The 27,219-nt window shown below is 29.6% G+C and overlaps 1 protein-coding gene across 1 annotated transcript; it reads right to left on the reverse strand.

The window, feature by feature from the left end:
• Positions 1-12,145: 12,145 nt before the first annotated feature.
• Positions 12,146-14,818, reverse strand: LOC132924835 (zinc finger MYM-type protein 1-like). Its single transcript, XM_060989278.1, has 3 exons — positions 13,750-14,818; positions 12,470-13,620; positions 12,146-12,403 (listed from the first exon to the last, which is right to left on the reverse strand). Exons 1-3 carry the CDS (start codon positions 14,816-14,818, stop codon positions 12,146-12,148), a joined length of 2,478 nt encoding a protein of 825 aa, XP_060845261.1.
• Between the last annotated feature and the right edge of the window lie 12,401 nt (positions 14,819-27,219).

The following is a 27,219-nucleotide window of genomic DNA, read 5'->3' on the forward strand; positions in this document are numbered from 1 at the left end:
AAAGTTTAAAAATTATTAATGTCTGATAAAGACAATAAATAAGGATCATATTTTGGGATGCACTCCGGAAAAACCAGTGTTAAGTCAATTATAACGTTATCTATCTTTGGTTCAATATATCAGTAACAGTTTAAACTGTTTAAACGAGGCGATATCAGAGGTTTTCGATGTTCATAATATTAGACAAGGCATATCATTTTGTTTTTTTTTTATACATTTTGTATAATTAACATGTTAATTTTAATGTTGAAATATTTGATAGGTACCTATTGGTTTTTGATGTTTCACACCATTATATAATATATAGTGTACATTGTCTGTTGTTAATTTTCCGTACCTACCAATAACATAAATATTTCAATACTTAGATCCTAGTTGTAACTTGACTTTTTTTTGATTATTCAATTAACTTAGGTATGTAAAAGGTAGCTGTAAAAGGTATAAACGAGATTCTGTTGATAATACAATTGTGAAATCCATGTTTGCTCTCTGTTTTAAAATCTTTGACAAAGCTCATTGTTTGTAACAAAAATGCTATGGTTTTGCCCGTATGGAGAATTGTTGATTATTTTAAAAAATTTGCTGTTGAAGCATAGTATTCTCATGGCAATGATTTTTAATTTGAGACATAGCTTTAGTTAAATTACTTGGCATTGGATCTTTCCAAAAAAAATAAAACCATGGTTCAAAGCCGTGTCAGCGTCTTATCTCTTATCCAAGTCAAGTATTAATAATTTATTAAGTGGATCAGTAGATCACATCCTGATTTGTTGTTAATATGATGCATAAGAAACATATTTACCTGTAAATAAATGTTAAGCTAAGGTCTAAGAAATAAAGTTTGAAAAATTTAAAATACCTACCTACCTTTTGTGTATTATGTTTTGGCAGTGAAATATTTGTATGTGTTTCATAATTGACACTTCTGATGTTATTGACCCAAATAAAGATGAAATCAACACTATCTACAAAGAATGTTGCAGGATCGATAACAAGTCCAAAATTCTGCCATTTCCCCACATATCTATTGCTGGTCCGTAATTATGTTTACCAATCAGTAGTAATTAGTAATTCAAGTGGATTGCTAATACACCTTTAGCATAACTGCATGTAATTAATAATGATATATTAAACAAATAGTAAGTATTTGAAAGATTATGTAATTACTTATTTGGTTTATTTTCCATCGGTATACTAAATACAAAAATATTAATATATATTTTATTTAAATATTTAGTAACAACACATTTGTTTACAGTTATAAAAATATATTTCTTATCTAATTATTTTATAAAAACTCATAAATTTTAATATTTCTATTTCTACATGCTCGAATAATTTTATCGAAGAAGCATTTCGTTAGCTCTACGTCCGTACATGGACCGTGTGCGTACTCGAAACGATGCTTCTTTGAACAGATTATATTGTGGGTCTCTTCTAGTTTTAATAGTAGCCCATTTTTATCTACATGGCCTATTTCTTCGAAAATGATTATTCGTTTAGACCGCATATTTTTTAATTTTAAATAAAAAACTTTATTGTTTAAAACGTAACTAGTTAACTCGAGTATTTTATAACGGCCTAATCCTAGCCGTTCGACAATCTCATTGTCTGTGCTACCGTTCCAAAAGACCAACACCGGTTCCGATTGTTGTCTCCGGGGATATCACTCTATGCACCTAACAGTTAAATTCCCGTTTTTCGCGCTGATGCTACCTTGCATTTGTGTTAGAATGGGAAAAAGATAACCCCTCAGACATACAAAATAATTGTTCAAATGACTAACAGAGCTTGCTTCTTGAGTGAAAACTTGGTCCTTGAATTGAAACTTCCTTCCTAGAATATTATTGAACCTGCGTGCGTGAATGCTCCGTAGAACTCTCTTCCTTCTCTGTTGCGCTTCGTGAACGTGGCTCCGTCGGTGGATCTCAGCTTACCTCTTTTGATCAAGCCAAAATGTTTTTCTGCTGATGAAGTGTGACCCCACACCTGACACCAAATTTTATGTAGTAACCGTGTACGCGTGTTGTCATCACTCGGTTACTGCAATTACTTCATTTGCGACGGAGGCGCGTGTCGTTCTGCTTCAGCGTAGAAGATAGAGGTTAAATGTAATTTGTATAAATAAAGTTAATACTTTGTAAAATAATAATTAATAACTGTTTATTGAGAATTAACTTATACTTAATATAACAAGTGTTTCGACAGATTTACTATTTGTAAATCTACCGGAGAGAAAGTATTTAAAATAGTCGTCTAGAACTGGGAGTACTCGTATAAGCGGCGATGCGGCTGTTACAAAGTCCGCGACTCATACAAGTACAAAACCTGGGAATGACTATAGCTCGACGGCTATACAGTCTCTGGAGCTCTGGGTGATCAGGGCCCCTATTTATATGGCACATGCTATGATAAGGAGAGGACGAATGACGTCAATGGGAAGGTGATTTTGGTACTAGCTCCGGTGCTAGCCAATGAAATGCCTATTCTGGTGGCGTGATGTTGTTGTAAGTTTGGACTTTGGAACCTCGTTTTTATTTGAAAAACACTTGTTTACTACAGTCTCATAATTGACACTTCTTATGTTATTGACCCAAATAAAGATGAAATCAACACTATCTACAAAGAATGTTGCAGGATTGGTAACAAGTCCAAAATTCTGCCATTCCCCACATATCTATTGCTGGTCCGTAATTATGTTTACCAATCAGTAGTAATTAGTAATTCAAGTGGATTGCTAATACAACTTTAGCATAACTGCATGTAATTAATAATGATATATTAAACAAATAGTAAGTATTTGAAAGATTATGTAATTACTTATTTGGTTTATTTTCCATCGGTATACTAAATACACAAGATAAACCAAAATCTACTAATTTTAGAATTCCTTTTTTTGTAACCAATAAATTTGATGATTTTAAATCTCGATGTAAAATCTATAAAGGTTTATATCATTAGTTAAGTATTTATTACATCAATTTATATCATTTTTATTATCTGCAGAACATATTTACCTTATTTAGGTGTAAGTAAAATAAACCATAGAGTTCAACAAGAAAATTGATGTCGGATAGCTCAAATTTTAATTCTCTATTGGCTATTAGACCAGCTAATTCATGTTCACAGAATCCAAATACCAAAAAAAATGTCGACCGGTGTTAACTTGCTTTATAGGCTATAAAATATGCATATTATATTTATTTTTTAGAAAAACCTATTTCTCTTTATTTTACTCTCAAATAAAATTTATGATCTACGTATTGAAAACATTACTAGTTGATAAGAAATAACTAATTTTGAAGCGCAATTGGTTCATCATGAATTTTGCTCTCGATCCACTCATAATAAAACGTTGTAATCGGTTAAATTTCGATGTCGGTTTTCGTTTCAGTTGTATTCCATGTATTCTATATTGCTTTAATGTTCATTTGCTCCAGACGCTTTCTGTAGAATACGTTCCACCATACTTTAACACTGCCATGACTAATGGAAGCTTGTAACTGTTAACTAAATTGGATCAAAGACAGTGGACATTATCGGATGTGCGAATATTCTCCACTGCTAGAACTTTGAAGTTAATCTCCATCCAGATTAGACTGTTATGAATTTATCAGATTAAATGAACTATTTAAGAGGACGCTGCTACATCTGTATGTGTTGTCTCCGTTTTACAGACGTACAACATGGTAAAAACCGTTTAACGCGGAAAGAGCCACTAGGGTTGTAGTTCAAGAAAAAACTCAATTTTTACACTATAAAAAATGAATCTTTGCTTTGCAACATGGTTTTTAATTTTCTTTATGTCATTTAATACGAAAAAAAATTTTGATAGTTTCAAAACCCATTATATTTTGTGGTTTTCAAACTTGAAAACATTATTTGTAGTTTTGACATCAAAAAATAAAACGATATTGCACAGTCCAAAATCTTCTCTTTCTAGTGTGAAAATATGATTGATTAACTACAGCTGAGGGTCTTTGCCTTCGTTAAATGGATTTTACTATATTGTACGTTTGTAAGACAGAGACAACGCAATATGTGGATCTTCGATTAAACTAATACCTTTCCATTTCCATTATTCACCGCCACAACACTGTAGAACAGTTAATGCATGAAAATATTAAAGACTGTCTGTACGTGTGGTTTGTGTACATCTCAGAGAATTGTTATCATTATTTCTATTATTTTACTTTGTTATTTTATGTGCTTAACACTCGGTTATGTTTGAACACAGTTTTTAAATTATTAGTGTTAACAAACTACAAAACCAAAATACCTTATATTATAATGTACTTATAAAAACATTTATTAAAATCATAACATTATGAAACAATATTTTTTTCATAAAATCACAGCTAATCAAATTAAAGTAGTACTATTATAATATAAATTAAGTTACTATGAAATGGCAGTTTATTTATATGGATGTTTATCATAAAATGTCCATAAAACTTATTATAAAATGTACATGGTTTTTTTTTAAAAAAAAAAAGATTATGAAATAACATTGTTATTAAAATTTGGACGGATTTTGTGCAAGGTCACAGGAATAAAATAAAAATTTTTTATTAACATGTACCAGGCAGTATGAAAATAGCATAATATGCAACACATCCATATAACATTGAACATAGTATGCATTCATCAAGCATTAATTCTCTTAACACTGCGCCACAACTGCGGATGAAATATATAAACTGTGCCATATCTAATGTTACTATCTGTTTCTAATATACTAGTTCCAGGCACATGAGTAATCCATACTTGTTATACTGTATATTCTATTATAATATGTTATGTATATTAAAAAAAAATGATTATTCATTACTAACAATTCATTAGCAGAAGACATCTGTTTTTCATCTCCATGACTCCATAATAAGTATAAAAAAAATACAACAATAAATCTTCCTGATATTTAGACAATTTGATTGAAGCAAAGTTATTCCTAAAATGTATATAATGTGAATAATTAATTTATATATAAATGTTAATAAACATTTACATTTTATACATTTACGTTTTATTTTCTTACTTGATTTTGTCATGAACCCTATATTCTGATATGGTAAATCAAAATCAATATTATGTGGTTCTAATGGAGAATTTTTAAATAGACCTGCTAATGTTGGATATATGATTTCTAAGGAATTCAAGTTCATACCAAGGGATGTCAAAACTTCTACATAAACTTATGTCACCAAAACAGGATCATCCTCTCTAGCTTTTAAAGAAATCAGATAAACAATAATTCCAAATTGGTTACGTAGCATACTGCTAGGTATATTGGTAACCTTACCTAAATAATTAAAATTAATTTATTAATTAATAAAAAAATAAAAATTATATGTAAGAGACATCAATTTTAACTCATGGTGTAGGTGGTACAGTAGTGCCATTCATATGGAAGTCTGTATCTAATTGACTTCTGCTAAAATGCCTTGAATTAAAATGAATGTATTGATCCATATTATTATCATTCAACACCCCAGAACCAATATTTGTTGTACTCTGTTCATTTGAATTTGCCATAGAAGACTGAGTACTACTGACAGTTTGCATTTGTATTGGAGACCCAGGTAATGCTGGGAAATTCTTATTTCTCATTTTAAATTCATTTGCATTTGAATTTAATGTTTTCATCAATTTTGTTAACAAGTATAAACTAATTATTACAGAAGTTATTGAGATCTATTATATTGTCAATAGTTAATAGGCAATCTGAAGTCATCTTTTGTTGGGAAAATAAATTAAAAAACATAGATAATATTGTTTATATTTTTTGTTTTAATCAAATATGTATATATGAATACATTAAGAAAACATACGAGTATAATAAAATAGATATTAAATCAAACTATACATGTTTTCTTTATAAATATTTTAATTTATAATTGTTGTTTAAAAAGTCATCATGTAAAATTAGAATTTCAGATTAAATATTATATTATATTATATATTTAAGATATTATATTACATATAGCCAAACAATTTACAATTTTATACAAATATTGCAATGGGAGGTTTTAATAAATAGGTATATTATAAGACAATTATTAATCTATTAGCAAAGTTTGGTTAATATTTATCAAGTTAAATAAATATATTTACAGACTTAAATTATTAATAATAAATCAACATTTGGGGTAAATATTCATAAGAAATTGTCTTTTAAATTAAATATAATCATTTTTTTTCTGTGGGGTTTGACAAACATTAAATAGCATATTCCAAATCTAATTTTCATATTTGTTAAATGTTTTTGATTAACTTTAAATGATCAATAAACATATAATAAATATATCTTTGATATATGTGCAATATAGGTTACATCCTCATCCCATGGACATCCATTATTATGAGCATACTTCAAACAATTCAAATCTCCTTCCTTTGCTACTCTGTAAGTTGTACCCATATCTCGAGCACATAAATTTTCATGCGCATATTGCAAAAAGTTAAAATGTCCCATAATATGCTGACCATGCACACGTAATTTCGTCCCACCTACATCCGTTTTCAACACAATATTTTTAACACTCCAAATGTCCATTCATAGACGCAATCACACATGACAGTATGTCCCATGGATTCCTGCTATATTTGACATACGATACATCATAAATAATGAGTAATGCATGCAATAACGATTTGTGATAAACATAATTTTAAATAAATTTATCTTTGTGCTTGGGAGTGCCGGTTTTGAGTTGTTAGTAGAGTGGATGCGACCCGCGACCCGCGAGCTTAAGTTTAGTCTTTGGAAACCCCTGCTGTGGAGCAATACTGTGTTTAAGGCTCAATGTTTAATGAATCACTACAGGTGTTGGTTCAAGAGTCTAAGGGCCCTTCGCTGCGGAGTACCAGCAGCTCGTGGTGACATCTGACAAGGTGGCATAGTGGACATTGCATAGGTACACCTGTCATTTGTGTTTGCAATAATTGTATTGGTCTTAGGCTTACAAAATTTTACTGAACAAATCGCGAATGAAGAGAATGGAGTTTTGCCTTTTTACCGCTATATGATTATATTAATATTTTTGACATTATTTTTTTTACCATGGCTTTTGTGTGCTTTCCTCCGATGTATGACAATTCTTTAACCTATAATTTTAATTTGGAATAAACATCTTGTTGATTATATTATTGTTATATTTCTAATATTGATATATGAACAAATGAGTTATGAAGTGTTGGTCTCCACTTATATTATCTTCAAATATATTTAGGTCTACTACATTATCCGTAGAAAACTGATAATTAGCTATTTCATTTATTGAGGAATTTGTTTTATCAATTATTGATTGATTTTCTAAATTATATTGGATTGTTTCAAGTTGATCTAAAATAATTAATTGGTCGTTTTGAATATTCCTAATTTTAACTTTTAAAAACACTATGTTTCGGTTCATATGTTGTTGAAACTCGCAATTTATCACATACAATAATACAATATTTATTTTATAACATAATAAATCATTAAATAAATATAAAATTATTATTTTTTTGTTGTTTTGAACATAAAGCTTGAGGATATAATTTGTGTGAGATTTGAGTTATTCAAATGACGATAGTTTCCTCATAAATTATTAAACATGAAAAATTATATCATGTAAATTTTATTTAGTATAAAAAATATAATTTAAATTATAAAATAGTACTTTTAATTTTTTTTGATGACGGTGACCAGCCAGGCTGTAGTTCAGTTTTAAAATGTTTCATATTTTTTGTTTGTGGTGAAATAGATTCATAATTATAATATAATTTATATATATATAATAATTAATATAATATAATACATATTATAAAAAATGTATTTTCAATACTTATGAATTTACCTGATTTGGTTTAGGGAAGACTTAACCAGTATAGGTTGGCTGAAACAATGTTATTCATTTTGATATGTTTTGTATCAGCTATACTACCTTTACTGCCGATAATCTGACTCTGATAACAAATAAAGACATATTTAACAATATTTAAATTGTCACTAATTGACCAAATTACTTTATCGTCAGCATAATCAGCTACCATGGTTTGAGGCGTGGTGGACTGATCAGCGACATAGATGTTAAATAGAGTTGGAGATAGAATGCCCCCTTGTGGGACGCCAGCATTGATTTTAGTTATTTCTGAATATGCAGAGCGATAATGTACTTGGAAGTGTCGCTCAGTTAAGTAGGATTTAATTAGGAGAAAGAACGGGTGGGGAAGAAAACTTTTGAGTTTGTACAGTAATCCGTCATGCCAAACTCTGTCGAATGCTTGGGATACATCAAGAAAAACGCAGGTACAGTAAAGTTTTTTTTCCAACGAGAGCGATATTGCATCGACAATCCTATGGGCTTGATGAATGTTTCTGACAATTTATGGAGTCATTCGTTTGAGAATAAGTCTTTCATAAATTTTAGATAAGAAGGGCAAAAGACTTATTGGCCTGTATGAGGATGGGTCGTCCAAGGGTTTATCAGGTTTAGGAAATAGTACAATTTTTGAGAATTTCCAAAGGATTGGAAAGTACGAGAGTCTTAGACTTGCATTAAATATATATGTTACCAATACTATTGCTTTTTTGGGAAGGCATCTAGCTACTTCTGCCGTTATTAGGTCATAGCCCGGCGATTTTATTAAGGAGTATTTTTGGATAGCCTGTTTGACTTCGTTGGGCGTGAAATATTTTTCAAAATTATTGGAGGTTGGTGGAAGGTCTAAACCAGCCTTAACCTCATCAATACATTGAGGTATGACTATATTATGATGTGGTTGAAAGGTTTCCTGAAGGTGTGTTTTGAGAACTTCGGCTTTATCGGTATCAGAAGAAGCAAGTGTATGGTCAGATTTCTTTAAAGGGGTAGAAGGAGTTTTAAGACCAAGTATCTTTTTGGTTTTCTTCCATAAGCTACCGTCAGAATATGAAAGATTGGTTAGTTTTTGTTCAAGTATATTCGCTTTGCTTTTAGCTAGGGGTTTTTTTTTAGAGAGTTGGCTAATTTATTATAAACACTTTTGTGTGATGGTAGTCGCGTGCGTTGATAAACTGCTCTGGCTCTACGTTTTTCCACTATTAGTGAGCGTATCTGTTCAGGAAGGGGAGTCATATTCTGCATTGAGAGCATGGAGGGGGTTACGGTATTGGATAAGGAAGCTGCTGAATGGATGAGTTTGGATAAGTTATTGATTGCTTCGTCAATATCATGCTCGGTTTTTAACTTTATTGAAAGATTAATTTTTTGGGTAATTATGTTATGGAAATATAACGATTGGTCGATGGTGAGAAAAGAGTGACTAACTGAATTTGTTTGGGGGGTCGCATCAACATTTAGTATCACAGATGAGTGATCTGAGTTTAAGTCTAAAATGTTGTGTACAGCACAGTATAAATTACTCGGAATTTTTGAGATAAATATGTCCAAAATATCAGGTTTTTTCTTGCACGACGTTGGCCAGTATGTAGGATCAGGTGGTGCGAGTATTTTTAATTTTTTAATATTGGTAAAATTATGCAGTAGATATCTGCGTGGGTTTGTAACTCGGCAGCCCCAGCTTTGATGCTTAGCATTAAAGTCACCACCAGCAATAAAGTTGTTAGAAAATGTGTCAAAATATTCGGTGAGATTAGTGTCAGTTATAAGGTGCTTGGGAGGACTGTAAACTGCTGCAATAACAATAGGAATATTATTAAGTGTGATTGAGATGGCATAGGATTGGATATGATTTTGAGAGAAGTTGATGAGAGGATGGAATTTTAAGCTAGTTTTAATAAGTATAGCTGCCCCACCATGTGCTGTACCATCAGGGTGGTTAGATTTAAGTAAGTAATAATCCGGGATGGAAATGTGAGAATATTTGGTAAAATGAGTTTCTGAGATTAAAGCGATATCTATGCGTTTGTCAAAGAGTACAGTCTGGAGCTCATTAACATGATTTTTTAGGCCGTTAGCATTAAACAGTAAGATAAATAATGAGTTATTAGTGTAGGAGTTATTCATTGCTTTTGTTTAGGAGTGAAGTGATAACTTGTGTCAGGAGAACAATTAATGGGTTGATAATAGATTTTAGTTCACCTACAAAGGAGGGCATGAGTTGAGTTAGATCGGAGGGAGGAGAAGGTTGAGGTGGTTGACTAGCTGTGGCCTGTGCATAAGTTTTTGGTGGGTTAGATTCATTTTTTTCTGAAAAGGTAGCGAGTGGGTGGCTTTCTTTTACATTATAAGGTTTAACATTGGGTTTAATAGTATCTTGTAAGAAATTACTTTTAGTGGTAGGCGTTTTTTCGGCGCTGAAGTTCTTTGTAGACGCTGCAACCTCGGTAGTTGGCTGGATGATCTCCGGAGCATAGTACACATTTGGCAGGGGAGTCGGGTGACTTAGTGCATTCGGAAGATGGGTGATGGGCGCTGCATCGGACGCAGCGTGCTGAATAACCACAATACGCCCGGGTGTGGCCGTAATCTTGGCAATTTTGACATTGGCTAATTAACTTAGGCTTGTATGGTTCTTCAACCTTAATTTTTGTGTGCAGAAGGGAAGATAATTGGTAGATTTGATTAGAGTGATCGGTGGGTTCGAAATCGACGAAGAACAGCGGGAGTGGATGCTTGCTAGTCTTGTGCAGTACATTCGTGACTTTTCTGACTTCGAAGAGGCGCGTCTCGAGTTCAGATTTTATTAGTTCAGTTGGCGTAGTAGGATGTAGATTGCGGATAACTATCCTCGTGGGTTTATCCTCAGCGAGTTGATATGTGTGGTATTTAGCATTATGTTCTTTTAGATAATGTATTAGAAGTCTATACGATTCGGGATTGGCGGTCTGTATTTTTAAGCAGTCTGTGGTGGCTTTGCAAATGAAGTTATCAACTCCTATTAACTAAATTAAAGATGTACAGAAGCCTGGAAAGTCGTTTATTCCTTTCATAAATATCGGGGGAGGTGGTTTGGCTCGGACCGCGATGTCGGGATCTTCAGATACCATGACTGAGTCAAAAACCGTGTCGGCAGGTTCGGTGATCGTAAGTGGTTCGTAGCGATTACGTGTTGAGAAAAATAATTTTTTGATTTTTGGTTGAGCAGTTTTTGTAGAAGTGGATGGAGGTGGTGGAACCGGATGATGAGCTTGACAAATTTCTTTTACCTGTTTGAGTAGTCCAGTTTTCATTTTCAGGGCTGTTTATTTCAGAGTTTTGTGTTTCTGTTAGGCAAGCAGGCTGTATAGGGTTGGTGTTTTTATTAGTATTATTTTTCACATTTGATAAATGGTTTATATTTGTTTTGGGTGGCATAATTAGTGAGCGAAGGTCACGAGTCGCTGCCCGGAGAACGCGATAACGTGCTGCCTGCGCGGCGCAACGATAATTAGGTAATCGCACTTGTCGAAAATATTAAAAAACTACATTTTTAAGTACGACGGAAACAATAAGGAAAACAGCGGATTCAATTATTGACAATTGATTGCACTCGGCGTTAGCTATTAATAGAGCTAAATTTTAACCTTATCGGTTTACAAAAAAGTAGAAACAGCAACGATTACGCGGAGCTATCATAAAGACGTGTGCGTCGTACGCGGTGCGGACGGTGACTGATTTAATACATTTAAATCCAAAATAACGGTTATGATTTACTCGTACCCGTTAAACAACCAGGGCCGTCCCAAGGTTTTTCGGGGCCAGGGGCAAATTAATTTGGGGGCCCTTTGACCATAATAATAAAATATGATAAACAAAATACTCAATGAGAATAACAAAATGTTTATAAACGTTATTTTTCCAAACCTTAACCAATCAAGCTCATTTAAATTCGTGTACCTATAGCATTACATACTTACATAATAGAATTTAATATTATTCATATTATTTATATCAATATTATTCAATACATTATTAGCAATGTATTACCATGTATACAAAAAACTAAAATTTATTCCTAGATATAAATATTCAAAGAAAAAATTAACTTGGATGTTTATAGGATTAAATAAATAGATAAGGTAGATTAAGAAAATTAAAAAAAATGTTCATATATTATTTTATTATTTTAAATAAAATATTAAAATGTATATCAGAACAACAGATAAGGTAGATTAAGAAAATTAAAAAAAATGTACGTATATTATTTTATTATTTTAAATAAAATATTAAAATGTATATCAGAACACCTTTTTCCTAGCTTTTTTTTCAGCAAAGCTGTCAATAATATCATCATAATCTAGGGTCTTTGCCAACTTGTGTTCGATGGAGAGAAGTATTAAATGATTTAAGCGGTTTTCTGCTGTAGTTGAACGTAAATAACTTTTTATTAATTTCAGTTTACTGAAAGATCTTTCTCCCGTTGACACAGACGTGGGAATGGTAGAAAGTATTCGAAGACAAATACATATTTGAGGTAGTATATTTTGAAGTCCTTTCTTATATATTTGATTAAGAATAGAAATCGATGCAATTTCGCTATCGTTAAAAATAATTGTTGATACTTTGTGTATTTTGAAATAAATTCGTAGTTCCTCTTTTAATACATTAGCACACACGTCATTAGGATATACACTTGAAATTATATTAGCTTGAGCTTTGAAATATTCAGCACTTGGTTCTTCTGTATCTGGTGGATTGATTATTGAAGAAAATGTGTTTGTTATTTTCTCCATAGTTGCTAGAATACCATAAATATCTGATAAAAGCCTATCTAATGCGGTTACAAACACTTCAACTTTAAATTTGTTTTCAATATCATGGAAAGGCTGTTCATCTGAAATATCATCGTGAAAATGTTTTTTTCTTCGAACTCTTGAAGTTATCTTAAATTCTGTCGTTAAATTCAAAGTGGAAGCTACTGATTTCGACTCCAGTAATAAATCATTCCAAGAGTCTTTTATCTGTTGAATTTCTGTAGCTAATTGTTGAAAATGCATTGAACTTTCATCTATGGAAGTTTTTTTGCTCTGAAGAATTTTATTTCGATCATCAATACACTGAAGAACCTTGTACCAGATAGTTGTTAACAATATAAATTCAAAGGAATGTAACCATGAAATCAGACCAACTGCTTCAGCATGATTATCTGCAGGTAGATTAATTTCATTTTTAACACGAACAAGTGAATTTAGAATACCGGAATAATTTTTAGATAATGGACGAACAGCATCAATTCTGGCACTCCATCTAGTAGCTGATATTGAATGTAGTGAAAGACCAGCAGTTTCTTGAAGTATCTTCCATCTTGATGGACTACAAGAAAAAAAGTTGTATAGCTTTTGAATGTTTCCAAAAAATGTTTTTACTTCTAGGCTGGTTTCCATTGCATGTACTCCACATAGATTTAAAGAGTGAGCACTACATGGTGAAAACAAAGCTTGAGGATACTTCTCTATTATTTTACTTTTCACGCCGTTGTATTTGCCAGACATATTTGCTGCATTATCATAACCTTGGCCCCTGCATAGTGCTAAATCTAAATTGCATTCAACTAAAATTTCTTCTATTTTGTTTGCATTATCAGCTCCTGTTTTTTTTTCATAGTCAACCATTGTTAGAAATCGTTCTTGTATATCCCAAGTTCCAGCATTTTCAAAAACATATCTTATAACGAATACCAATTGTTCCTTGTGTGACACATCTGGAGTACCGTCTACAATAATTGAATAATATTGACATATTTTTATTTCTTCAATAATTTTTTGTTGAACTTTTTTGGCACAAATTTCCAAAAACTCATTTTGACTTCGTGGAGATAGATAGTGAGCAGACATTTTTTTACCACTGTCTTTATATTCCTTAATAGTGTCCAAATGATTTTTCATTGTTTCGCTGTAATGACTAACTAATTTTGCAGTTGAAATAAAAAGTCCACAGTCATCATGATCGATCGTTGAGTGTATGCCTCTAAATGGCAAATTATTTTCTGCTAAAAACAATGTGATATCTACTACTATCCGAAGGAGTTTTCTCCATTTTTCTTTCTCTGTGTTAATAGAAACTTGCAAATCTTTGTCGATCCCTTTCCTACCATTTATTGCTTCTACCAAGTCCTTCCATAATAAATATCTTTCTATGTGCTTCGTATTCCCTTCGTGGTTATCGATCTTGTCATACAGTTTTCTCCAATTATTTTCAATACCATTTCTACATAAACCCGATGGCTCAAATTCATCATCTCTTAAAAAAAGACAACACGGAAAGCAAAATAAAGCATTTTTTAGTGTACTCCATACAAGCCAGTCGCGTTTTACTGTTTCTTTATTAGGTAAGGTTTTTTGTAAAAGTGAAATCGGAAAAGAGCGATTCTCATGTTCATCATGGGGAAACTTTGATGGCATAGTAGATGGACCAACTGCAGCTAAATAGTCGCGATCTGACAAACTAAGTTTTTTCCAAGTTGCTGGATCGTTACTTAATTTAAACATTTCGTCAGATTGTTTGTTATAATTGGCTTCAATAATGCCTTTGGAACAAAATATATTACTGTCAATAACATTTTTATCTAATTCCTTTACACTTTCATTCTCGTTCATTGGTATACATTTAACTACCTCATTATTTTGTGTGTTAATAACGTTTTCATTAATTTCTTTTGGATATGGAACAACAGTATCATCAATTTTACTTTTTTTGGACTCTCCTACATGAATATTTACGGTTTTTTCATTTTCTAATACTTTAGGGTCATCAATATCACATTGTTGCTCGTTTATATCATTTTGAGCCAAGTTCCTACTTGACGTACACCAACCGAAATCATGTAAATTACGTTTTCCTTTATCTTCTTTAAGTTTTTTTTCATTTTTTGCCTTCTTCTTCGCAGCACCCGATAAATACACACGCTTCATTATTTTTTTTATTATTAACAACTCTAAAGTCACACAACATAAGTAGTGTAAGTAAATTATATTAATTTAATTAATTGTTTTAAATAAATTATTAGAAATTAAATTAAGTAATCGAATGCGGTAAACGGAAAAAAAGTCTCCCGTTTAAATAATATAATAGGATATATTTTATTCAATTATAAACCACATATATAAATGAATACATTTTTATATTTTTTAAATAATATTATTATAATATTTTATAATATGTTTTTTTCTCCCAGTCCGCCACTGGAAAATGCTATGAAATATTTAGATAACAAGTAAAAAAAAATTTAAAAACATTTATCTTCAATAAATTTAACATGTAATTATGAATGTAAATAGGTATAACCGTATTAGGGTATAATTTAGTATTATTCTATAAGTACAGGTAGATATAATGATACAGACTATAGCTTAATGTCCCAATATGAAGATAGACTACTTTAAAGACTAATAGAAATATTAAAAATTAATCATTTTAATAAAAATAAAGAATAATATGTACATATTTCAATCAATTATTACTTACTAATATTGGTGTTTCTGCTAATCGCTATTTACTGTGCTAGTAATAAATTTATAAAAATACAGGGACACTGTGGTAGTGTGGTACACATCGACTGTCGAGTAATTAGCAACCGAATGGTGCGGCCGTGTAGGTTGTGGTTTACTATACAGAATAGTCAATTCTACAATGTATCGGTTATAGGTTTTTGTCTAAAAATATCGAGTGCTGCGTGCACCATCGCCTATCGTAGCAAATCAAGTATCGTTATCGCGATCTATCCACATTATACTACACACATATACTATACACATTATACTAATATATTAAAATATTATTAAGTAGAAACGACGGCATAGACGAGCGGTGCGGTGGAGGAGATTGTTTTGACTACGTGACTGGACGTCATGCTCTTACTCGCATGACTGTATAAGACAGTAATAAATTATATTTTAATTTAATTTTAAGTATTAATATTATGTGGATGACGCAAAGCAGATTATTTTTGTCTCAATAACGGTGGTCGGTGATAGTTCTTTGTTTTTAATTATTATACATCAAGACTTTTTGGGGGCCCCCTAAAAATATTACAACAATGGGGCCTGGGGCAAAATGGTCCCATTGCCCCCCCCCCCTCTGAACGGCCCTGTAAACAACAACCATAAATGTAACTAAGAGTGTTGGGGGGACTAAGCCCCTAATTTTTAATTAATTAAAGTATTTTAAAGTTTTAAAATTTTTGTGAAAAGTGTATAGTAAAAAAAAACACGAATTTTATTTGTGTAGAAATGTACGAAAGATTATGCTATATCTTATGGTGTAACTAAATAATAGAATATAACTATAAAATTTAAATAATAATAACTATGCCATAATAATTAATTTTTAAAATTTTATTTTACCTATCAACAAATCAATTTTCAAAGCTTTTTAGTGCAGTAACTTTCGGGCTCTAGTAATAATAGCAGTATTTTTTTTATTATTTAACATTTTAACTACATATTTATTTAAATTTTTAATGATTTATTTAAGATAGATCCTTTATGATTCTGTTTGACATAAACTTTCTTTGATACAATTTAAATTCAACGACATTTTTGACCAATAAGAAATTTTATAAGCAAGCTTTTTATTCAATTATATGACAATAAAAAATCATTTTACATGTCAAAATTTGTATCTAAGTTGCATGAAAATTAAAAAATAATTGTTCATAAATAAGTAATGCACAACTTTAAAAAATTATTATATTAAATCATTATTAATTTTTATTAGAGTTAAATTATGTGAAATTTATGTAAAAATTTGTTTGATAATTTATCGGTATAATATCTACCAAGATTATGGTAAAAATGCTAAAGATGGTAAATTTCTATGATAAAAAAATTTTCGATAGTTACTTATTTAGTTACTTACTTAAATTAATATTATTCATGATTTTAATGAATAAAATTATTATTCTGTACTACAACGAAGATGCCGGTCAAACCAATGTCTAATGCATTTGGTCATTAAAAGTATATACGTATTACGTATATAATGTTTTGTTTAATTTATTGACAGACTCAATACTCACAGTTCATCATTTGTATATATATTTAATGAATCCCACTGTAAATGGAACATATTTTGCAATGTTCTCAAAATGGTGTTTCTGTTCCAAACTGAGCAATTCAAAAGTTTGAACCATATAGCATATGGTATGTTGTTATTTTTTAATTGACCTTTAAATAACTTCATTGTATTTGAATCCTTATAAAATATGTTCGCTAGGTGTATATGATGTACATTATCACTATCTTCTGTAAGTCTGTAAATATTTAAAATACACTGTTACCTGTATAAAAGGTTTAACACATTCCTGATAAACTTACGTTTTCGGAGTATTCAGAAAAAATGTCTGAAATTTCTGGCTATTTATTTTTTTTATCGTTTTGCCATACATTTTATTTTTATTTTTGAATTTTGGATCATTATCCACAAAATTTTTTGATAATTTGTATATGCTTTCTTGTCCATCATAATTGTTTAAATAGAATGTCAATAGTTTAACAGTATCATCAGCGTGGTTTAGTTCATCTATATCATTCATATTGATGAAATATTGTATTTGGCAAGCGTTATTTTGAATATATTTGTCAATGTCTACATTAAATGTACCAAAACTTTCCAAAGATGATTTCAATAAACCTGTTGTCAATCTTTTTTTCAACATTGGATTTAAAGAACAAAATATTATATTTGAAGCAATAATTTTAGATGTTATCTGTAATTAAAATTAAAATTACTTTAGTCTATTATATGTCATTTCTAACTAATGCGCCATCTAGAAGCTTCCATTACAACATAAGTTTTACTCACAGGTTTGAAATTGAATCTTGGTTTTGAAGTTTTTCCCTTTACTTTTTTTATTATTTTATAACATAAAATTGGGCCTAAGTCATCGTAAATGAAGCAAGTACTTCCATCTGAAACTAAAACATACAGGGTATTATGCCAGCAATGTGTTAAAAAAATTTACATGCGTCATTCAAAGACTTTATACTTACGGCAAAAATCCTTGAATCGTAAATAATTCACTTTGGAAACTGAATTTTTACTCATTTCATTCTGTTTATATTGGTGGACAGGATTCCAAATTTTTTTCGTTCTACGAGAACATAGAGTGAACACCTTCATTTTATATGAATCTTTACAAAATATTTTCGCTAGGTGTATATAATATACATCATCACTATCTTCTATGAGTTTGGATTTATTAAATAAAAACAAATAATCTAATTAAATACATATTTTATGTAGGTACTTAACAATAAATTAAATAGACAATTATTTTGTTTGACTTCATTTGATTTATTCGAAGACAGGTTGTTAGAAGTAGACGCTAGACATTCATTTTCTTGGGTATGAGACTCATCGCTTTTTGTATCTGTTTCACCTAAGAACACTATAAACAAATTGTTAAATTTACCATACATGTTGTAGGTTCGCAAGAAAAAATAATATTAGAAAATTACCGTTCATAATTTCAGCAAGTTCAATGGAAGGCTGTTTGCTATCAGTCATTGAGGCAGATCCAGTATCATTAGAACATGCTATAAAAAAATAATCTAATTAAATATATATTCAACATATTTTATGTATGCACTATAAAAAACCTTATAAAGTTGCTTACCTTTTTGTTTGAAAAATCCGAAATGTGACTTTTCACATGTTCTACATTTGCACTCATTGTTATCGACTCCAAAATAATATGGTGAAAAATACACCGTTATTTCTTTATCTTTGTTAATATCTCTTACAGTTTCTACACAAGTTTCTGTTTTATTTCTTGAGATCCACACCGTATTTGGTTTACAGTCATGATTGACAAATGAACAGGGCCCAAGAAATATTTTATCTTTTTTACTGAGTTGGCTTGTGAGTATGGAGAAATCGTTTACACCATGCTTTATAAAATGTTTTGATATAGGATAATGCCTACCAGTTAACCCAGTTATTTTATACCTTTTGGGGACAGTGGCGGCGTGAATTTTTTTTTCCTATGAAGCTACTACCTTAAATGAGTACCCAGTACCCACCCACCAATTTTTCTCACTTAAACTGACACGATATGAGCAAAACACAAATACAAGTACACCGCGACCGTTCTACGAACTTAAAAACTACCAATACGGAATAAATACTAATTATAAGAAGTGAATTCTGCAATTAGGTGTACTTTTCTTGGTAAAAATAAATTCAGAAAATAATTTTTCTAATTTAAAAAGCTTCAACTTTCAATTAGGTAATCAGTTTTAGTTTTACAATTTATATATTTTTTTTATATTTTAACTTAGTATCAGAAAATGCCTTATTTTGTTTTTGTTCATTTTCACTGAAACATTTCACACATTCTGCCTTCAAACAGGTACCAGAAAATATATTATAAGTAGGTAGGTACTAAGTTATCATTTATTTATAACAGTTATAACTTATAAGTATTGTTCTATGATTAGTTTTATAATTTATAATAAATGATAAAATACTTGAGTTTTTATAATTATGTGTCTATGTCACACTTTATTTATTTGAAAATTAAATTATCTTTTAAAAAATCAGATAATAAAGCAAATTGATTAATTGCTGCATTATAGTCAATAGGTATATCTTTTTCACAACTTAGTATCATGAGGCTCTCTAATCTGCGTTGTTTAGTTGTTGAACGTAATCTTGTTTTGATTAGTTTTACCTTCAAACAAAAATAAAAATTAGGATTAATTATAAAATAAATATGAGTTAAAATTAAGAAAAATAATTACTTTGGAAAAAGCTCGTTCTGCAGAGGCAGAAGCTACTGGAATGGTAAGGAGTGCCTTATACGCTAAGTATAAGTTAGGGAATGCATGTCTGATTCCAAAATTTGAAATTACTTGAAACAATTGATCAGTCGTTAATGTTTGTTCAGAATTTGTACAATCATTTTCACTTGAGCTTAATTCTGTATCAGTACTGTTACAACTATCATTGTCCAACGAGTTATTTTCAACCTGGTGTAATTTAATGGGCTCAAGTCCATCTAATAAATCTGATAATGATTTAGTAAACATAAAATATTCAGTTCTTAAATTACTAGTGTCTATACTTGGTAGCCACTTCCCAATATCTTCAAATGCATCTTCTGGCAATTTAGGACCATTATTTGAATAAAATAAAATTCGCTGAGGTGATAATAAACTTAGGTCCTTTAATATTTCCTTGGCTTCACAAAATCTAGTGGAAATCGCGTGTATTATTGTGTCCAAAACTACAAAGTACACAGTTGATTTGTAACGTTCACTTGCTACTATTATTGTTTCATCTATTGTTATTTCTCCTACCAGCTGTTTTTTACGTATAGATCTGATTTCTCTAAAGTCAACTTCTATTAGATTCTGATTTGATGAAAAAGTTCTGGCTGCATTAACTAAACTCATAAATTCTTCATCACTTCGCATATTTTGTAAATTTTTCTGTGCTTCGTCTATAAGTACTAAAGCTTGGATAAAATCTAAATTTTTTGATTGTAGGCATTTTGATAAAGGTGTGGTTATAGAAAAAATAGTTTTCATTAATTCCATAGATATTATAAACTTAAATGAACTAATAGTGTTAGCTAAACTCTTTGCTTTTGATGCAGTGTCACGATCTAAATCGTCAGCAGTAGATAAATAATTTAATGTTTTTAGTAATACTTCATATTTTTCATAAATGACAGTAATTGCTCTCCCATGAGATGTCCATCTGGTGGTAGAAAAATGCTTTAGACGGCGAATTCGTTCCTTTGGAAAACATTCTTTTTGATAATATATAAACTTAGCTGTTCTTTTACGAGCCCGCATAAATTCATTTATTGCTTGAATGTCTCCTAAAAATACTTTTGTATCCACAAAACAGTCACACGTATCAACAGCAACTAAATTAATCACATGGGCAAAACACCAAATATAAACAGCTCTGGGATTTTCTTTCTGTATGTGTGTTCTTAAACCTGAATAAATATCTTGCATGCAAGATGCGCCATCATATGCTTGTGCACAGAGCTGTGTTTTCCAATCAATATTATGTGTTTCTGTTATTTTGGAAAAAAGTTGAAACATCCCAAGTCCAGATGAGTCTGGAGCAGTTTCTAGAGATACTAATCGCTCTTGGACTTTATTATATTCATCGACATAACGGATCACAAGACAAAATTGTTCAAGCTTAGCAATATCAGTTGTTGTATCGATAATAACAGAAAATAATCCAGATTTTTGTACTTGCTTTAAAATAAACAATCTAACATTATCTGCTAATATTTCTAAAAGTCTATTTTGTGAATCGTGTGACAAAAAAGTTAGCCTATTTTTTTTTTTATTTCCAATCTTATTCAAATGATTTTGAAGGATTAGATGATACTTGGCCAATAATTGAAGAAGTTCCAAAAAATTACCTTTGTTCATTGAAGAAAGAGATTCATCGTGCCTTCTTAAAGATATATTTTGTCGAGCAATATAAACAAGCACATCAATTATAACTTTTAATATCTCTCGGTTATCTGCTATTTTTTGGTTGGCTGAATGGACTATTTCAACATCAATCCTATAATTACTGGCAAACAAAGTACGGCTGATTTCTGCTTGCAAGTGATCCATGCATGTTTCATGAGCTTCGATATTTCATTTTAAATTTCTAAAATCATTTGAACCTAAAGAAGCTAAAATCATTTTTTTTACTTTCGGCAATCCAAAAATTTTACAAGAAATACAGAAAATACGATTTAAACTCGGTGAGTACGATAACCAAGAGCGTCTTGTACATGTTCCATCTGGCAAAGTTTTGGTATAATAACTTTCATGGAATGATCTGATTGCACGATTTTTATCTCCTATTTTTGGAAATGTGTTATTAAGTGATTCAATAGCAGTCGGTTGACATGTTCCTAGCTCAAGATAATAGCACTTCATGGTACATGGAATATGAAGAGGCCAGGTCCCTGGATCATTTAAAAAAGAATTAACTGGTGGTGTGTTTAAAATATCTGCAACAAAATAATTAAAAATATTTGTTAATAAGCTTATAGATTATATAAATTATATAAATATTATGTACATTGAGTATTATTTTATTTATTTTTAGTATTTTATTATATTTATATGTACATATTATTCTTTTTTTTAGAAAAGCTATTATACTATCATGATTAAATTGTGCTAAAAAACTTTTATAATATTTTAAATAGCAATTAATATATAAAATTTGTTTATAAATAAACAACCTAAGTTTACTATGCATGACAAATAAACTAAATTATTTGGTAATAACTAATTACCAAATATGATGGTAATACCTTATTACTAATAAGGTATATATATATAAATGATAAATTATATAAACTTAATATTGTTAAATAATAAATGTTTATACCTACCTGTTTCATAAGAAGGACTAAGTTCAGTTAGTAAATTATGTCCCTCCTGTTCTCTAATAATATCATTTGATTTCAAACATTCAATTTCCATAGGATCTGATACATTTGGATTCACTAGAGTCATCAACATATAATTTATAAATACTTAATTTAGAAAATAGACTTGGAAAGTAATAAGAATAGATAAATTTTTTTTTTAAATATACATTTACAAAATTCTTAAATTTTGATTAAGATAATATTTTTACTAGTTTCTAAAATGTTTTAAGGGAATACATAAATCAATTGAATATTTTTATGGTTTTTTAATGAAAAATTACATATGAGTTTATAAGCTTATAAAATGTATTAGCATAATATTCATTAAGTATATAAAACTACTCAACACCATAAACAATTTTATTTGTACCATAGAATTTTGTGTGAGACATATCAAATGTCTATAAAAAGAGCATATTATAACAGCATAAGAAACAAGTGTAAATGTATTCATAAAATATCTACCTGTTAATGGAGTCTGTTCAATCAAATCATCTTTTACTTCAACATGGACTGTAGTGGATATTATATTTGGATCTAGTACTTTGTTTGTTAAAGTACAGTTATCAATATCCATGCTATAGCCACCAACACCTAATTACAAACACAACAATTAAAAAAAATCTACAAACATAATTTATTAGATATTCTTCTTACCTATTGATTTACACTGCTCAGCGGAATCACAATTTACTTCAGGAACAGAAATATGAACTGCAGAGCATGTGGACTTATTAGTTACAATATTTAGTTGTTCAGTTGTTGTATGATTATCAGTAACTAATTGAAAACAAAGTTTTTGCTACATTATTAATAACTCTCGAACAGTCTAACGTCATAATATATTCATATAAAGTATAGTCCAGTTAATGTCTTAACAATTCCAAAAAATTGTATAATGTAACTTACTAAATCTTAGGTACATTTAACGCTTAGACCATTAAATAATATTAATTCTTACAGTCGAGACGCAATAACTCAAAAAACTTGAAAATTCAATTTTTTTTATTCCTCTAGAAATAGGTTTAAAGTTAGGTAACTCGAATAATTCATACCTCAAAGTGAATTTTTATCCCAGTTCAACTTCAACTTATCGTGACTCGACTGTATTAATTCTTCAATATCAATAAAAAAATATTAATTTATATTAATTCTTTATAATATTAATATAATATATAAAAACTAAACTACCTATAATAAAATAAAACATGGTCTTACCAATATTTTCTAATTTTTGCTTTTTAACGAAAAAACTTTTAATTGAAATATTTGTTGAATTTCTTTTTGGTGTTGGAATTTTAGACTTGCAACAATTGACATGTCTAGTCCAATTTGTTGAATTCATGTCACGTTTTTGTCGTCCACAAATTTCGCAACTTTTCATGTTCGGGAATCGGGATCAAGCTTAATCAATCAAAGTTAATAATTTATGAATTTAATTACTAATTTATTACATTTTTGGTTATTTACGTATAACTATATAAGTAATAATGTTTACTTACCATTCGTAAATTTATAAAAATGATTTAACACAATTGTGTTTAAACTATTAAAATAAACTTGTAAATGTATTGAAATATTATAAATAAAACTTTACAAATCAAAAAGATATAACACAGGAATGAACAATAAAAACGCGCAGGTTAGAAGCGTAGGCCATAGTGCTAAACTGCAGATGCAGTTTATCGAGTGTCGATGTGGAAATGTCGACTATTTCAATAATTTAATAAATTCAAAATAATACTTTTCTAAAAATAGAATTTTAATTTCGTTTTGTTATCGACATCATTGTGTTGATCCGAGCGCACTGCCCCATCAAGCCATATAGTACGGTCTACGAGGGAAATCAATAGTTTTCATAATATTATATTTTTATACCATTTTCAACATATTCAGATAAACAAGAAAAGATATTATGAAACTTCATAATATGAAAGTATGAAACGGAGTGTCAGACTATGGCCTATGCTATAAAAATATAATAGGTATTATTCTTTGTTGATTACGTATTATTAGTGTATTACCTACATCCTACATAATATTATTTAATTTTTAATTTTATAATTTAATAATTATTATCTATTTTACATAGGTATTTATGGTACGTAGGTATTTCAGCTTTTAGCTTCAACACTTTGTACGTTAAAATATTATATTACATTATAATATAATAACTAGACGTGAGACGTCAATACTTGGATTAGAAAATATAATACATTATACATAACTTCATACTTTTCACCTATTTATCCACTAAATATTTTAATACGTATGTTATAAAAAATATTTCTAAATAAATATAAAATATATAATATTAGTGTTTACTGTTTAATGTTTATAATAATCTTATGGATTTTACACAGTATAAAGTATAATCCATTCATTCTATATTTAAACAATTTCTCCATAATGTAACGTAGGGTATAACCTTAGTTGGTATGTCATATGTGACTCTGTGAGTATAAATTATAAGTTAGTCTAGGTGTCTAAGTCCTAGAGACTGGAGTCATTGCCCATTGGAATACCCACCCCCATTTTGCATGAGGCGGCCGCCTCATAAATTAGCTATTCACGCCGTCACTGTTTGGGGATGAATTTAGTTGCTATCACTTTTGCACCACCTATTCGGTCGTCTTTAACTATTTTAAAACATGATGTCGGTGATAAAGCGTCTTCATACAATTTTTTTACAGCTTTGTAAATAGATTTTTCACTTTCATGTAGCAATTTGAATGGCTCTACACATGTCTTATGTGTTTTCATACCTAGTTTGGTGTCTATCATTTTTGCCGTGCATTCATCATCGGCCATGCATAAAATATATGCCCTACGGTCCTGTAAAGAATAATTGAATATAAAATGATTAGATGATTTATTTATACATATTAAATAAAATTAATTGAAAATAATAAAAACATAAATGTGTATTTTAGAACACGTTTATAATCCTATTTTGCGCGTGTAGTAGACAAAAACAGAAAATGTCCGACTGGAACCGCCTTAAGAGGATGTCAGCATAGATGCACTACACAAACACGATGCACGTCAAAATAATAAATTACTACTGTATCGTCCCGGGTTGAATTATTACAACGCCGTTTATTACTAACCAAAAAAATTGTACAACAGTCAACAGAACTTACTTATTAAACACTATATAATGTCTTTCTTATTAACAATTTTAAACAATTATTTCAATATTTTTTCTTATTTATTAAACTTAGTTTCAATTAGCTGCGCATTGGCAGAAAACATCAAAATACAAATAAACTTCTAATAGAATGAATACTAATGATTTTAATTATTATATTTTTTTAAATTATACATATTGCAACAATTTAGTTTAATCAAAATCTGACTATAAGTTATTTTAACCCTATTTATGTAGTATGATGTTAACTATAAAGTACTAAAGTAATAAAATATAAGTTTTAAAATTTGAAATCATGAAGAATACATGAACGTATGAATTTTCCGTATAACCTATCTGTCCTATTTTTATACTGTAAACTTAATCAATCTTTAATTTTGAATTAGTGAGTTCATTTAAAAAATCAAATCTATATCAATAAATCAATATGGTTTAAAAATAATTGTACAAGATAAAAGAGAAATAGTTATTACATACTTGGTAAATTATGAATGGTTATTAACATCATTGATATTCTATACTATAGAAACAAATAATAAATAACACATTATTACGACAACATTATATGTGTTATTATTGTAAATTATTATTTTTGTTAAATATTATAGGTTTTTAAATAATGTAAATATGTACTTAGAATGTTGATGGCCCGTGAAAAAATTTTAGATCCTTAATGTGGCCCTTCAAAAATATTAATTGGGGACCCCTGTTCTATAGTAACTAGTTATAGCTGATAACGTCTGTATATTACGTAAAACTAAATAGATAAAATTAATATAAAATCTACAATACTCGAATTAATACATTATGTGTATCGCATTACTAGGTTTTTCCGGCGCATTGTATAGACAATTTGACTACATTTATGCGTAGAGCAACATATTAATGATAATACATTTATATTATTATGTATATTATTATAATGCCCAATCGAAGTGTTCCGACATATTATACTATCTGCAGTTGATTTAACTCGACATTTGGTGTATCATGAAGATGAGGAGAGTTTCCTTTAACTGCACTTCGTAAAAGTTTTCCTGATTCTGGATTAATTGTCCTTGAATTGACAGAGTCAAGCTCATAAATAAACAAAACATAGCAGTGCCAATAGCATTTGACAATTCACTTTCTTATGGCGCTAAAAATATGTAAATTATTATATAATATAGTTAATAATTTAAATATTACTGTGTACACATACCATTATCTGACAATAACTTCATTGTTGAGGCAACTGTATGGCTAAGAATTTTTGATTTAAGCTATATAAAGGTGAAGCGGAAGGTAAAATCTAGATATTAAATTGAATCATTGAGTGATAAGTTGCCACAGTTGACTTGACTAGTAGATTAATGATTTGTTGGTGCTATAAAAATTTGTTCAAATACGTTTATAAAAATATACGAATTAATCGTTATAATTATTGCTGCTTATTAAATATTATCAACATTTTAGTGAATAATAATTATTGAACTACTATAACTGTATTCAAGTCACACACAAAAATTCATTTCGGATCAACTTATAATCCAAGAAATTCCTAGAAATAAATAGTTGAAATAAATAAATATTCGATTGTTAAATGTATTCTTTATAACACTGTAATTTTGAATACCTATGTATGGAATCACTAAATAAACATGATATTATTACCTAAGTCATACAAATTAATACATTATTATGTATAGGTACACATTTAAAAAAAATGTAAACTATATTATCTACGAGTTGACACGGCCTGCCCCGCCGTCGCA

Source organism: Rhopalosiphum padi, chromosome 3 (assembly GCF_020882245.1).
Source record: "Rhopalosiphum padi isolate XX-2018 chromosome 3, ASM2088224v1, whole genome shotgun sequence".
In the NCBI taxonomy this organism is placed as follows: Eukaryota; Metazoa; Arthropoda; class Insecta; order Hemiptera; family Aphididae; genus Rhopalosiphum; species Rhopalosiphum padi.